The 14268-nt window shown below is 38.3% G+C and overlaps 1 protein-coding gene across 15 annotated transcripts in view; it reads right to left on the reverse strand.

The window, feature by feature from the left end:
• Nucleotides 1-14268, reverse strand: part of Smarca2 (SWI/SNF related BAF chromatin remodeling complex subunit ATPase 2) — a 226474-nt gene that overhangs the window by 159974 nt on the left and 52232 nt on the right. For all 15 annotated transcript variants that reach the window (XM_087184038.1, XM_087184033.1, XM_087184034.1 and 12 more), the window contains exons 10-13: nt 6176-6229; nt 2902-3032; nt 2620-2677; nt 319-419 (exon numbers count right to left, since the gene is read on the reverse strand). In XM_087184038.1, the coding sequence (XP_087040164.1) occupies nt 319-419; nt 2620-2677; nt 2902-3032; nt 6176-6229 (344 nt within the window). The remainder of the gene's footprint in view (nt 1-318; nt 420-2619; nt 2678-2901; nt 3033-6175; nt 6230-14268) is intronic.

Below are 14268 nucleotides of genomic sequence, written 5' to 3' on the forward strand. Positions count from 1 at the left end.
TGGGGCAGAAGTGCAAATGACCGGTGTGAAACCCAGGAGTGACCCCAAGCTGGAGGTGGGGTCTCAGGAGAAAGAAGAGGAAAAAAGAAAAGGAAGAAGGGAGAAAAGAGGGAAGAAGGAAGGAAGGAAGAGATAGAGATCGGCAACATGAGCCTCCCACACCTGGGGCTGGAAATCAGACAGAATCCCTGAGGAGCAAGTAGAGTGCAAGAGCATGAAGTTGGCTCCCGTCCTTGAACAAAATTCTCTACCAAAAATCATATGGTACGATCCTCGGGCCACATATTTCCAAGGGAGAAAACTCAGAGAGACACATACTCGATTATCTGTTTAGCATCCTTTTCAGAAACTTCTTCACTGTTGGGATCTAGAAGGATTTTCTCTTCTGTTTCCTGCCTACTGGACTCTTCTTCCTCATCCTGGAGAAGAAACAAAGATGTTGGAAGACTACATTTTAACAAGGAAATTCTACGGTTGGCTTTTTTTTTTTTTTTTGAAGAAAGATTGAATAGTATTCAACTTAACAAATGAAGACAATAAAAACAATTAAGAGAGAAAGTAAATTTAACATCTACTTAAATCAGGCAAGTCACCACCCCACTGAAGTTTAGATCACTGAATGAGGGAACAAAAGGACCCCCTAGGGATCCCTGCCTAGACCCTGGCTCCAAAGAACACAAATGTAAAAATCATGCCAGAGGGCCGGGGATTTAGTTCAGTGGTTTCGTTGGCTGCTGCGCAAGCTCAAGGACCCGAGTTCGATCCCTGGTACCAAAAAAAAAAAAAATCACGCCAGAAAGAGAAATGTGGTATTATTTGGCCATCGGAGTCCTGTGACTATGGCTGCTCTCTCCTCTCCAAAGGCAGACTTCAGAGAATTTAATATTCTCCTTCTCCTAAAAATGCTCTCTGATAACGCATATGGGACTCTGAGGGCCCTCCCATGTGTTCATGTAGAGAAACCAGAGCTTATGAACATATGTTGCTTTCTGCAGCAGCCTTGCATTAAGCACTTCTGAGAATTCTGAAAAACACTATCACTAACTTGACAAAGGATTCATCACATCCCTGTCTCTCAACTATGCACTACATTCTGCTGACCAGTTTTTTAGTGCTACTAAGTGTTCACTACGTCCACTGTAACCTGATACTAAAAGCACGTTTGATGGCAAGCATACTTTTCCATATGTCTTGAATGAAAACCTAAAAACTGACCCAGTATCAACGTTAAAATCAAACTGAAGGGGCTGGAGATTTAGCTCAGTGCTTCTGCCACTTGCCTCAAAAGCAGAAGGACCGAGTTTGATCCATGGTACCAAGAAAAAAAAAAAAATCAAACTAATGACAACAGACCATTCAGAAACAGGTTGTAAGCTGAGGACTCAGCACCATACCTTCATCTGCTAGGTGAGGAAAAGGACACAGGGCTCCTCACTGGGACTGACTTGTGACCCTGAGCTCCTGTTCCAATCAGTTTACCTCCTCCCAGCTGTCCAGAGCTGTCTCTGGTTGTCAGTCTCACGGTGGCATCTGCTGGTTAAGCAGCCTCCTTTATCTTACAGTTGCCCTCTTTGACTTTCTCAGAGAGAAAACTCTTCTGACGGATCATTTATGAGCCCCATTCACCAGAATGAATAAGACACAAAGAAAGAGCAGCTGGGGGAAATGTTAGCATGCCCCCTAAAGTACTTGCTTTTCAATGGTTAAGCTTTTTTGAATATAATTTTTATTATTTTTCAAAAGCAGAGTGTGCTCATAGTGGATTAGAAAACAAATATCAAAAAAACAGAAGGAAATTAGGGTTGTCTTAAAAGCTGCTTTACCTGGTCCTTGTCATGTATGCTGTTGGAACCTTTTGCACCAACTCCTCTACTCCAGGAATATCACATCTAACAACTATTAACACTATTCGAGCAAAAAAGATGAAATCTTCTTTCAATCATTTTATTTGCAATTACTAAGCACTTCATAATTGACCTAACAAATACTTTTAATTAGTTCTTAATTTCTGTTCAAAGTATCCAAGATTCCCATTTTAGATTCTGGAGATAGTAGGGGTTCTTTCCAAGAGACTGAGGAATGTGCTTCTCATCGGGTAACGAGTATATTCAAGGATCCAAACAAGAATCTCAGGAAGAAATTCAGAGGATCAATGAACTCACTTGGCGAGGCCCATGTTGCCCTTTTCACCTAATTTCTCAGACTTAACAACTTCAAAAAGACTCTATGGCATAAAGGACTTTAGAAACTCTTAGGTAGTTAACCCTCATTGTGAACCACTAGAAGACAAGGGAGTTCCTTTCCCAAAGTAATCTATCTTCAATTCTCCCAGAAAGACCCTTTCACCATCTCTAGCTCAATGACAGCTCCTGTTTTCTTGGTCCCAAATGAATTTAGAATTCTCCAATTTTCCCCATCAGCTAGGAGTCTCCAAGAGATCGCTATACCACTAGGCAGGAAGCATCAGAGATTTTGCAGATCTTTAGCCCCAATCTTATAAAAGCCAGTCCTGGAGAAAGAAGGGATAAAAGGACTCATGGACAAGGCCTGTGTTTATGGAGACGTTTCTGTCCCCATCAACTTTCAAAACAGTAAAGCTCAATGGAGACATATACATACCTCCTCCTCGTAGTCAGAATCACTCTCTTCACTGTCAGATCTAGGGGCAACTTCGTAACTAAGGAAAAGAAGTGGAGAAGAGGGGAGGCTTAGTTTTTAAATTATACAACAATATGGACACAATATGACTTAACTAGTACATTCTCTATATAGATGATAAATGAAGATAATAACTTCCGCCATCTCAGCAAAGGCTGCATTGTCTTAGTTTTAAGATTTCACAAGGACCACTAAAATCTTAGAAGCCCAAAGAATACCAGTACCATGGCTTTCGTGTCATACCCAGGGTTCATTTCCAACCAGGCATCCAGTTGACTTGCTTTGGGAGCTTCTGGTCCGAACAGGACCTTGCCAGTTTCTGTGTGCGTCACTTTGACAGGCAGATCACTCATCTGGCTACTCTCATCTATTGGCTAGAAAGAGAGAGAAAAAAACCCTCATCACCCAGATGTTAAGACATTCTGTTCCATGCTAGATGTTTCTCAGCCCTTTTGCTGCCTAGCATCTGACACGTTTCTCTGTATTTCAAAATTTCACCACCTGATGAATCTTGGTGGTAAGTCAGAGGCCATGACCCACTGAAAAACCTGAAAATGCAGGCATCCCTGGCAGCTAAGGTTCAGACACAAGACCTCAGTTCCTACTATGGATATCATGAAGGCTACCACTCTGGTGCTACATGTTCAAGGGAGGGTGAGCCACCAAGTGCACTGAAGAAGGCAAAGTCACAGGGGCAGCAGAGGCTGTGGACTGGCATTGGCTGTGCCAAGCTACTGCCTGCTCCCAGCAGCCATGTCTTCCCTGGGCCAGGTCTATATTATCAAACTGGGCACAGCCCCGAGTCAGAGTCTACAGTATTTCTGGAAAGCTGATGAGTGACCCAACATCCTCCTATAGATTGAACATCCCTAATTTGAAAATCTAAAATGTGACAATGACGTGACACAGCAAAAATTCCACACCTGACTCCATAGAACGGGTCATGGTCAAAATAGAGGTACACTAAAAATATTGTGTAAAATTACCTTCTGATTATGTGTACAAGGTATATACAAGGCATAAATGAAATGCATATTTAGACTTAAGTCTCATCTCTAAGATATCTCATTATGTATAGGCAACTATTCAAAATTTTAAAATATCTTAAATACTTCTTGTCTCAAGCATTTAGGATACTCAACCTGTGATACATTTCCTTCTTATTTAAGGTAGCCAGAATTAATTTTGGCCATTCAAAAGTAACATCCCTCAAGCCTGCAACTAATACTCTCCAGGTAACAGCTACTGCAAAGCCATGGCTTAGGAGAAAACAGAAAAGGAAAAGGTAGTGTAGCCCAGAGTCATCTCATTAGTGGCTGGTTTGGATTTTGCAGAACTTGTGCTCTTTATCCTGAACCAATTTAACAAGTACTTAACTCAATCACTATACTAAAGAGTGTGATAAATTAAAAAAAAAAAAAAAAAAAAAGGCCTGCTTACTTGAAACCTAGGGAATTGACCAAAACTGAGCTGGAGTTCATTACTAGACTCTATGAAAAAATAGTTTGCTCAGAAAATTAGGAGAATAAATGAAACTGCAGAGGTTATGTTTAACCTACCCCAGAGGACAAATTATCTGAAAAGGCCTGAAAATGGAGAAATTCAATGCAAATGAATGCTACTGATTATAGGGTGACGGGCTTGTAGGAGCAGACCCTGGGTCAGATGTTTGGAAATGCTTGATTTGTGAGTGCTTCAAGTTATCTATATCCTGAAGAGTAATAAAATGGGATGTTTAGGCAACTCATTATTTCAAAGAATTTTTCCTAAGATATTCTTAATTGGTTTTGTGGTCAAATAAATATAGGAAATACTATTCATTGTAATTAGGATTACCATATCATTTACTATTCCAATTAAGAGAAATGATAGGAAAAACCGTATGCTGGAGGTTACTTTCCATATCCTACAGGAAAAAACCAAAAGCAAAAACAGAAAGTGAAACCGAAACCCCGGTAGTTTTTTTCTCCCTACTTGCTCAACAAAGCACCATCTGACTAAGAAACAATATGTGAGCAATTAAATCACCTTAAAAAGAGAAAGGCTTACTCCAGACTGTCTTTTCCCCGGCCCCCTTCTTAGGCGGGCTAAAGCCATGGTTTTGAGCACTACTGCTTTGCATTGCAACATGATGCTTTTTCCTCATTAATACAAAAGGTCACTTATACACTCACAAGATAAAGAAGAAAATCTCCCATTTGCTATCATTTCCCTCAAAAACTCACATCCTGTTATCTTGAACTATTTAATAGAGCTTCTTTTATTGCTCATGTCATGCCTCAAAGAAAACTGGAAATCACTGTAGCTGGAATTAGAAGTTTGGCAAAGGCACTGCATGAACACAGAAGAATAATAAGAACATTATTTTTCAAAACAAACTGAGCAAGACATCCACTTTGCAAACTTCAGCTAAATGAACTCACATGTATTAAAATGAAAAGAAAAAACCCCAAATTAGGAGCCAATTTTCCTAAGAGGTAGTACGAGATAAGAGCACTATAACACTAACTTGTTAAATTTCTCCCTGTATCCTTGTTTATTACAAACTGATGCATGGCATGCTTAGGTAAGGCTGGGCTTTTGTAAATTGGAGTTGTTTCTAAGTGCTCTAATGTATAGTATTCTTTGCTCATAACAGCTCACAGGGTTTCTCACACATTAGACATTTATCCTGATCCTTGCTTTCCTTGTGATGGATTATAGTAGTTAGGCGACATTTATTTTCAAGAGGTTTCTGCATAGAAGAGTGCTTCAACCTTTATCCTGCACCAAGGCTGTGCGAGCTTACAACAGGACTCACGTGCAGAGTGAATCTAGGATGGAAATGGGCTACCCCCACCACCCCATCCTCCGAGCAAGTTTATCGGAATCTGTGAGAGATAAAGGTGGTCTGAAGCCAGTGCTCTCCCGACCCTGGGCTGGGCACATGCTTCCACACTGTGAATCACTGGCAGAGATCCTTGAGTTTTTCAGAAAAAAAAAAAAAAAATCCAATAAATAAATAAATACATCCTCGTGATTCAGAAGAACATTGTAAATACTGGGAAATAAAATTTAGGACTATGCTCACGTGTCTACATGGAAAGCTATATTGGAAGCTTATAGGATTATAAAAAAAAAATACCCCAAATATATAAACTGTTTATTTTTATACATTTCAAATTAGTAATAAACTAGGAAAAGTGGGTCACATTTTATACTTCTGTACCATTTACTGGGAATATATAATCACTTAAGATTCTTACACATTTTATCTATTCATATATAGACCTATCTGTGTACAGAAAATTCTGGAATGTTATGTAAGAAACTTGGTATCACTTGATTGGTAATGAAAATAGATTAATTTTCAGAGTCTTTTATGCTATTTTAATTTCTATGATGTAATATACTACTGTTTTTACTTTAAAATGATTAGTTAATAAAAATAAAATTAGTTTACAGAGAACAGTGCTGCAGGGTATGTTCGGGACCCCACTCAGTAGACTACAGTAAAAAGGGGTGCCTCCTCCCTTACCTCTCCATCCGGTCCTAGGGCAGACTCCCCTCCCTCTGCATTCTCTTCAGCTTTCTGCAAAACAGTAACATGAAACATTAGGGTAAATCAAGAGGAAGGGACAGGACTTCATGGAACTCCGGTATGGAACATTTCATTATGGCCCATCACCCTGTAGGAAAGCTTAAGCGTTAATGCCTTCCATTTTTATTTCTCCTTGTAACCTGGGACAAAGCATGTATTGTATTACCAACTTGCAAAGAGTCATTTAAAGCCAGATGTGATTCAAGGCCAGCACACTAGAGATTTGTGGATTGTATCTTTAGGGACCCAAAGAGCATAAGACATGGCAGCCTGGAGAGAGCAGTCAGAATCTGAAGCATTTTTTTCTCGTGTTTGGCACTGTGAAGACAAATCCTAACATAATTAGCTCAACTTTCCTATTCCCTAAGCAAGTTTTCGTCAGCAATGAAAAACAACATTCTAAAAATATCCATCAAGAATAAGCTCTGAACCGCTCCTGGGTCATAAAAAAATAATAATAATAATACAAAATTCGGTGAGTTCCCTGGGTATTTTTCATTCAACATAATTGGCTTTCATAATATATAGTATTTCCACAATGTGAATATGAGGAAATTGGATGCAGACACTGTAATCCCATGAAAAAGTCTGTCATCTACCATTCTGTAAATATTCCAGTATCTTAGTCCATTAACCTCCATGTGCCTTAAAGACAACTAAATGAGAAGCCAGGAGTATGGCGCATTTTGTACAGACCCACGAAAATCTCAAATGTAATATATATCAAATAGTCTAAAAAATTTCTTCCATTTATAATGACCTCTTTGACAAGCAAAGTATTTTATACCACTTTTACAGAATCTTTAAAGTTGTTACTAAAATGCTATCCTATTTCTACGTAATATGATGAGAGGAAAATTTTCAGTCATTTCCTTTATCAAGATATTTAAGAAAATGATCTGTTCTCCCTTGGGCTCTTTAGTTAATTAAAATATACATAGATACATACATGTATATACACACATATAATGATGTGGAACCAATATTAACTTTGTTTACTTAAAACATGATTCTATTAATACAGTTTTGTCTTCCATAAAAATAACTCAACAGCATCTTGGTAAAACAACTTTTATGAAAATGTTTAATATTATAAATCTAGCCTTTTTGTTGGGGGTGTAGCTCAGTGGTAGAATGCTTGCCTCATATGTCTGAGGGACTGAGTTCCATAAGGAGCACCACATCAAACAAAGACTAATCTTTCTTCCATACTGAAGAAAAGCAGGACCATGAATGTTTGAAATCTTCAAAGTTCTATATATTATAATGTAATTTTTCTTACGAATATATCTGTACACATGCCAAGGCATGAGGCATAAAAACAATGTAGAGTCTACCAAAAAGTAGGAAACAAAATACTCCATTTGGTTGTGACTGTCCAAGAATGTAATTTTCTGCTTGTGCCACTCTGAAGTGAAAATATTTACAAGCTCAAGAGGAGTGATGGCTGTGAATCAAACCAGGCTCGTTGTCTGGGCCGGGGATATAGCCAATGGTGGCAGAACCCCTCGGTTCAGAAGGGAAGCCATCACCGCTGTCAGATACTAGAGGTTCCACTTTCGGAATTCTCAGGCACAATACTCAGGGGATGCTTACAATTAATGGAAGGAAGTCAATTAATCCCACTGTTCTTTCCATACAAACCAGAAATAAGCTACAAATTTGGCCAACAAAGAAAATCAAATGAGACAATGAAAAAGCCAATTTCAAATATCTAGCGAGTAGAGCTGGATCACCATTTCAATGAATAGCACATTAAAAAGCTTGAAGCACCATAAATGAAGAGAATCAAACTTTTCTAAAGGAGAGTTTCCTCTGAAATATACTGCAGGCTAGCCAGAGTGTTATCTAAAAACTGCCTCAGAATCAGGCCCTTTCATTAAAGTCCCCTAAATTATTTTTTTATTCTATTAGATATTGAATTCAAAAAGCAAAGCATTATATAACGACTTAAGCCTCTCATTTCTGGAATTAGGCAATCTGAGCGTTATTCCCAGCTCTGTGACTGAATATAAGAGACCTGAACGGTATAATCTTTTTTGGTACTGGAGATTGAACTTGAGACCTTGTGCTTGCAGGGCAGGCGCCAGAACCACTGAGCTAAATCCCTGGCCCGATCTTAAATCTGTCTCTCTTTAGGTCCAGATCCCCTCCTCTGTAAAATAGGGACAGTGACAGACCCGGGGCTGCTGCAGGAGATCACTGTTGAAATATGTTAATGAAATGTTCTATGTAATTTACACCAAACTGTCAATCTTCACATGAAAGAATGGCAGTCCAGGGCTATTCTTTCATGTCTGTAATTAAGACTGGCTATAACTAGTCTTCATGGTGTGGTGGCACATGCCTGTAATCCCACCTACTCAGAAGGCTGAGTCAGGAGAATCATAAAATCAAGGCCAGCCTGGGCAGTTTAGTGTGACTATGTCTCAAAAAAAAAAGAGAGAGAGAGAAACCTGGCTATAACATTGTCTGAAAATTACTTCACAGGGCTACAAGGTTAGCAATTTCTGTTTCTTTAGCTCCTTGCAGCAGTTTCACCTCCATAGGCATGTCTAGCACTTAAAAGTTACTAAGTAAATATTTGGTAAATGAAAGAATGAATGAAAGCACCAAAAACAATGTCTTTTGCTTAGCATATATTCACTGAATCATTATTGTATTTAGGTGCCTGCACATTGGAAAGTCCTAAAACAGTTAAGAACACATACATACAATTTGTCATTGAACTGGGGTTCAGTGTGACCTCTCGCACACATACCCTGTTCTTCAGCCCAATTCTGCTACACTGTTATAAGAGGTGGAAACCAGGTGGCAATGGGCTGGACTGCAGATGACGGCCACTTCGCTCATCATGCTTTGGATTCTTTCAGCTTGGTGGTGATGTCTGCTTGATGTGCTTTTGTACGTCTGTGTTCTCACATCAAACTGATGTTGTATCTCAAAACAAAAAGCAAGGGAAAACAGCTCAAAGCCAAAACTCCTCCCTTATTCAGTTGCAACCCAGAGGTTGCAATGGGTGCCACTTTCTGAGCTACCTTTGGACAGGGTGAGCACCTGGTGAGATAATCTGGTACTAATGCAACAGCTGCCGCAGTGCTTCCCGCCACCTGAGGAATTTTCATACACAGTTAACTGCATCATGGAATACCAAACATACACTCAATATGACTGGCTGATGCCTGAACTTACATCCATTGATTAAAAAACCAAAACAAGAAACTGCAGTTCATTCATTAATCAAGACTGAAGAAATTCTGCACTGGCTTTTCCTACCTACAAAAAGTTTAGAATTAATTATGCCTATGTAGGGAGGGAAGAGTATAATTAAGCTAGTCACATAAGGGGAGCTGTATTACACAAATTACTGGTAACTAAAAATTACTCATTACTAAAAATTACTCAAGCTAAAGGCAATTTGGGTTCCCTGTTATCAAGGTCAATGTCAATTGAAATCCTCTATTTAGGAATGTTCATAAACAAGGCTGTGTGCAGGCTACTCACCTTTCTTACAGAAAGAATATAAAATAATAAACAATTGGGCTATAGAAGGACTGGAATCTCTAAATGTAAAAATCCTATATACACGGAATTTAAGAAAACAGACTTTATTTAGATTACTACAACACGGGCTAGGAAAAGCCTCATTTTGTAAAGAAAGAGTTTTATGTCAAATGTTTTACAGTCTATATTATAAAGTAAATGCATTTTATCCCCCAGCAGGTACCATGATAATATGCTGAAGCAAAATTCAATGGTGCTGGCATCTTAAGGACTCATTCTGCTTCACTGGAAACCTAAGTTTTCAGGAATCTTGGGGTTATTTTTACAGCCATTTAAGTGGGCCTTTGAGCATTCAGATAGGTGATAAGGCAATGAAAAATGCCTAGGAATATCAAATTAACAAGCATTTGCACATTACTGGGGTTGTATCTTAAAGAGAAAACCAATTTGAACATTTTGACTCAGGTAACTGGTCAATCCAGTTAAACAAGACTGATCCAAACTGCTGGTTTCGCCCATTTTGACAATGAAGTAATAAAATGAATCTAATCATCGTGGCATTGTGTTCTCTTAGTCTTACAATAGTCTTACAAAAAATGTGCAGAACTGCCTTAGAACCTTTCTTTCACCTATGAAAATCTTGCAAGGGAAAGATGCAATAAACTGTATGATTTTGGGGGAAACATAAGAGATGCAAAAATTGAGAAGAACCAGCAAGTAACCTAAATTTAAAACAAATATCTCAACAATTATGATTTTGTATCTGATGTTCTTTTTACTGAAAACTATCCCAGTCAGATTTCTCAGATTTTTTTTGATGTCTAAAAAGGTTAAGAAAATGCATTTCTTGTCACTATACTGAACAATACATCATGGCAGGAAGATTCCCCTCCAATGCACAACAGTCCTGAGTTTTCCTTATAATAGTGGATGGAGAGGAGAGAGATGAGAGAGAGGAGAGAGGGAGAGAGAGAGAATGAAAATGAATGAGAGTGAATAAAAGATCTTTTAGAAAAACAAAACATGGAATGAAAGAGCTAAGAGCTATCTAGCACATTACTGAATTATTAGAGAATTACTGAATTCTGTGAGCATGCCCATTAGTACCATAGATTTTTAAGAAATGTCATAAATAAATGACATGAACATAGTTCTGCTGGTATACCTCCCACTGAAAGATGCAGAAGGGAGAATTACATATTTATTTTTGGCTTCATGGCAAGCAGCACCAGAAGCAAAACCCCAGAAATGGCTAGACTTCTAAGCAGTAGGTAGGGGTATCTCTGGCATGAGATCTTAACCACAGCATAAGCAAAAATGTTCCCTACAGCACTATGAGAAATACCTTATTATCACCGGAAATCATTCAAAATTAGAGGCCATGGACTTAGAAAATTCTCTTCGTAGGAGTTGAACTCAGTAGTAAGCAGAGCCTACCAAAAATTTTAAAATCCTCTTTTTTCTTCTGTATGCCCCAATAATCAAAGAATCCGTCATGGACCTAAAAGACATCTTCCCACTAATACTCAGTTGATCCTCAATTAGGACAAAATGGTGACTATTTATTCAACATCACAAAGCATATGAAATCAAGGTAAAAAAAAGTTTTTATCTTTATTTAAAAAACATTTCAACAATCATGATTTCACTTTTACTGCTTGACATAATAACTAATATTTTTTGAAAACTTATGTGTTTCAAGGAATGTTCTAAATAGAAAAACTTTCCCATGTAAGCCTCACAACAAATCTATATGGTATGCAAGTTTTCCTATCACTTGCTCAAAGGACCTAGAGACTGAAGCACAATGTAATAGATCTTTTAATAAAATATTCAACAAGATAATAATAGTAAATCAGTATGCGTAAGTTTTCTTATCCAGTGGTCAGTTTAAAGACTATATGCTAACATGATGTGGACAGTGATCCAATTTACTAATGTAGAACTGTTCAATTCTATTTGCATATTCCTATACTTCCAACTCAAGCCTCTTTTTATAGCATAGTCACCTGTGGATGTTAAAGAATAGCCGTGGCAGAGAACAGACACCTTACAGTGATACTAAATGCACAAAATACAGCACATTCATCCTAAAACACCTCTGGGATTGGTTTCACATAATTTGTTATTTCAATACTCTAAAAATCATCCCTCTTCTGACCCTTAAGTAGATCCATACAGTTTTCTTCTTTTTCTTCCACTTCAAGGACAGCAATGGAAAACAGGCTGAGAACGAGAAGCTTCAAAATGGTTTATAAATATATACTGCATATGGGGCCAGGGATTTAGCTCAGTGGTTCCGCCGCCTGCTTCGCAAGCGCAAGGACCTGAGTTCGATCCCCGGTACCAGGAAAACAAAACAAAACAAAACAAATATATATATGTATATATATATATTTTGCATAGAAAAGCCCTAAAGAGCAGAAGAGAAAATTAAACAAGGTCATGACAGGTTACGGGAAACCCACCCCATTATTCACAAGCAACAGTGGACGCAACAAATTCCCTAAGAAAGACAAAGGCTTTCTCTGTTATACTGAGAAATTTTATTGTAAAAAACCATATTCTCATTCAATTAAATTTCAAGATCAACCTTACTCATCTTTAATGGCACAGTTTTCTGAGCTGTGTGTATCTTACCGGCTTTTAAGTGTTATGACCAGCTCAGGGTTATCAACCCACTGAGTAATGCAGGGCCTCTCAAAATAAAGGAGTACTAATGTCTGGTTTTTAAAAATGTGGACAGGTACAGCACAATATTTAATACTGTGGGAGACTGCTGAAAAGAAGAGTACGGAACTCTGTAGTTTACGGATGCTGAAGTCTCTTCCACCACAAAGAAGCTGGAACAAGTGACTGTCAATCATTCACTCTAATGGAGGAGAGAAGAACTACAGATAATCCAGTGTGAAATAATCGGCTTTTCAAAGAATCCCTTTCCTTTGAACTTGAATAAAGGTACATCTGGACCTAGGTAATTCATTTTGAACTAAGTCTTAAAGCCCAATGAATGAGACAGGGTCCAGGAAGAGTTAAGAAGAGCCTTGGTTTCTCCCCCGATGCTTTCTAAATCCCACTTCTCCTGGCAGTAGTCCAGGAAGGAAACACAATCCCTCCTCCTTATGCTACTAAGGGTAACAATGCTGGAATGCTAGGTAGGCATCCTGAGAGAATGTGAAGGAGGAGGTCAGTGGCTGGGGATAAAGTAAAAATTCTTCACAACGATTATATGAAATGATCAACAGGAGATAATCAGAGATCTCCACAAGGCAGATCGTCACCGCTTTGGTAGCTAGTATTATTCATTTGCCAGGAACTGGGACTCTACTTCCAGTTTGACTCCCAGTTTTCCTTCACAAGATTCATCACTTTTTGTAATTATATCTTTGTGCGCATGCCTGATTAATGGCTGGCTGTATTTCACTTTTTCTCTCTGGCACACTACCCAGGCTCATAGTAAATGTACAGCTAGTAGTTGTTGAGTAAAAGTATAAAATACGAAGATTTAAGTGCTATTAGCAAACTGGAACGCAAGAATTTGGAAGGATGGAAGCATGGAAGAATTTGTCAACGTATCGATCTTGTACAGTAGGTACCACCATGAGAAACACCGTGAAAGTCCCTGCTCTGTACAGATTAATACAAAAACAGGCGTAATCATCAACATTCAATTATCTGTCTTTGCCTACGGTGACACAACTATCTGAAATACCACAGCAGAAATCTATTAATTATAAAATAGAAGCTCAAATCTAGCCCATTAGCATTCAATCCCAAGGAAATACAGAATAAGTACTTTACTATCAAATACACCAACAGTGTCAGCCTCTGCCAATACACCCCTAGATTTGGAAAAACCAGAACTGCCATTTAACGGGGTCCACTAAAGGAGTGTTACAGAACTTCATCTGTTTGCCCATGAGTCCCTCCCTACTTCTGAAAATGTCTTTGTAAGTCAGAAATCAGGAGCTGGAATTTTGCAAAGTCTATAACCCTACACTGACAAGAAAATGAGCTATTCCTTACCAGCAAAATGTCTAAATCCAAGCCCTGAGTCATCCTCTTCATCTTCACAATAAGGAAAGCTATCTTACACGAAAGGAACCAGGTGCAAGAAGGTGCCTTCTCAGAAATTTATTCCTCCTCCTTAATTATGAAACAGGTATGAGAATTCAGGAGCCATGAAATTAATTATTTTTTGAAAAACATTTTGTTCAATTATTCACTGTAGAGAATAACTGATTAAATGCCACCAAACCTGTCTTTGCAATTCTGATGAAGACTTTCTGTTGATGTTTGTACCTGGCCTAATCAGAATTTATCATGAAAACAAAATAAACTTGTTCCACAGTATCCATGGAAGATTATATCTAGGACCCCTGTGGATAACAAAATCTGAGGATGCTCAACTTTCCTATATCAAGTGGCCTGGCACTGGCCTATAAACTATGCACATCCTCCCACAGACTTTAAATCATTTCTAGATTACTTAGAATAACTGTATAATGCAAATGCTATGTAAATCA

This window comes from Heterocephalus glaber, unplaced genomic scaffold (assembly GCF_053883595.1).
Source record: "Heterocephalus glaber isolate CG9 unplaced genomic scaffold, H.glaber_assembly_v1.0 deba00001481, whole genome shotgun sequence".
Taxonomy (NCBI): Eukaryota; Metazoa; Chordata; class Mammalia; order Rodentia; family Bathyergidae; genus Heterocephalus; species Heterocephalus glaber.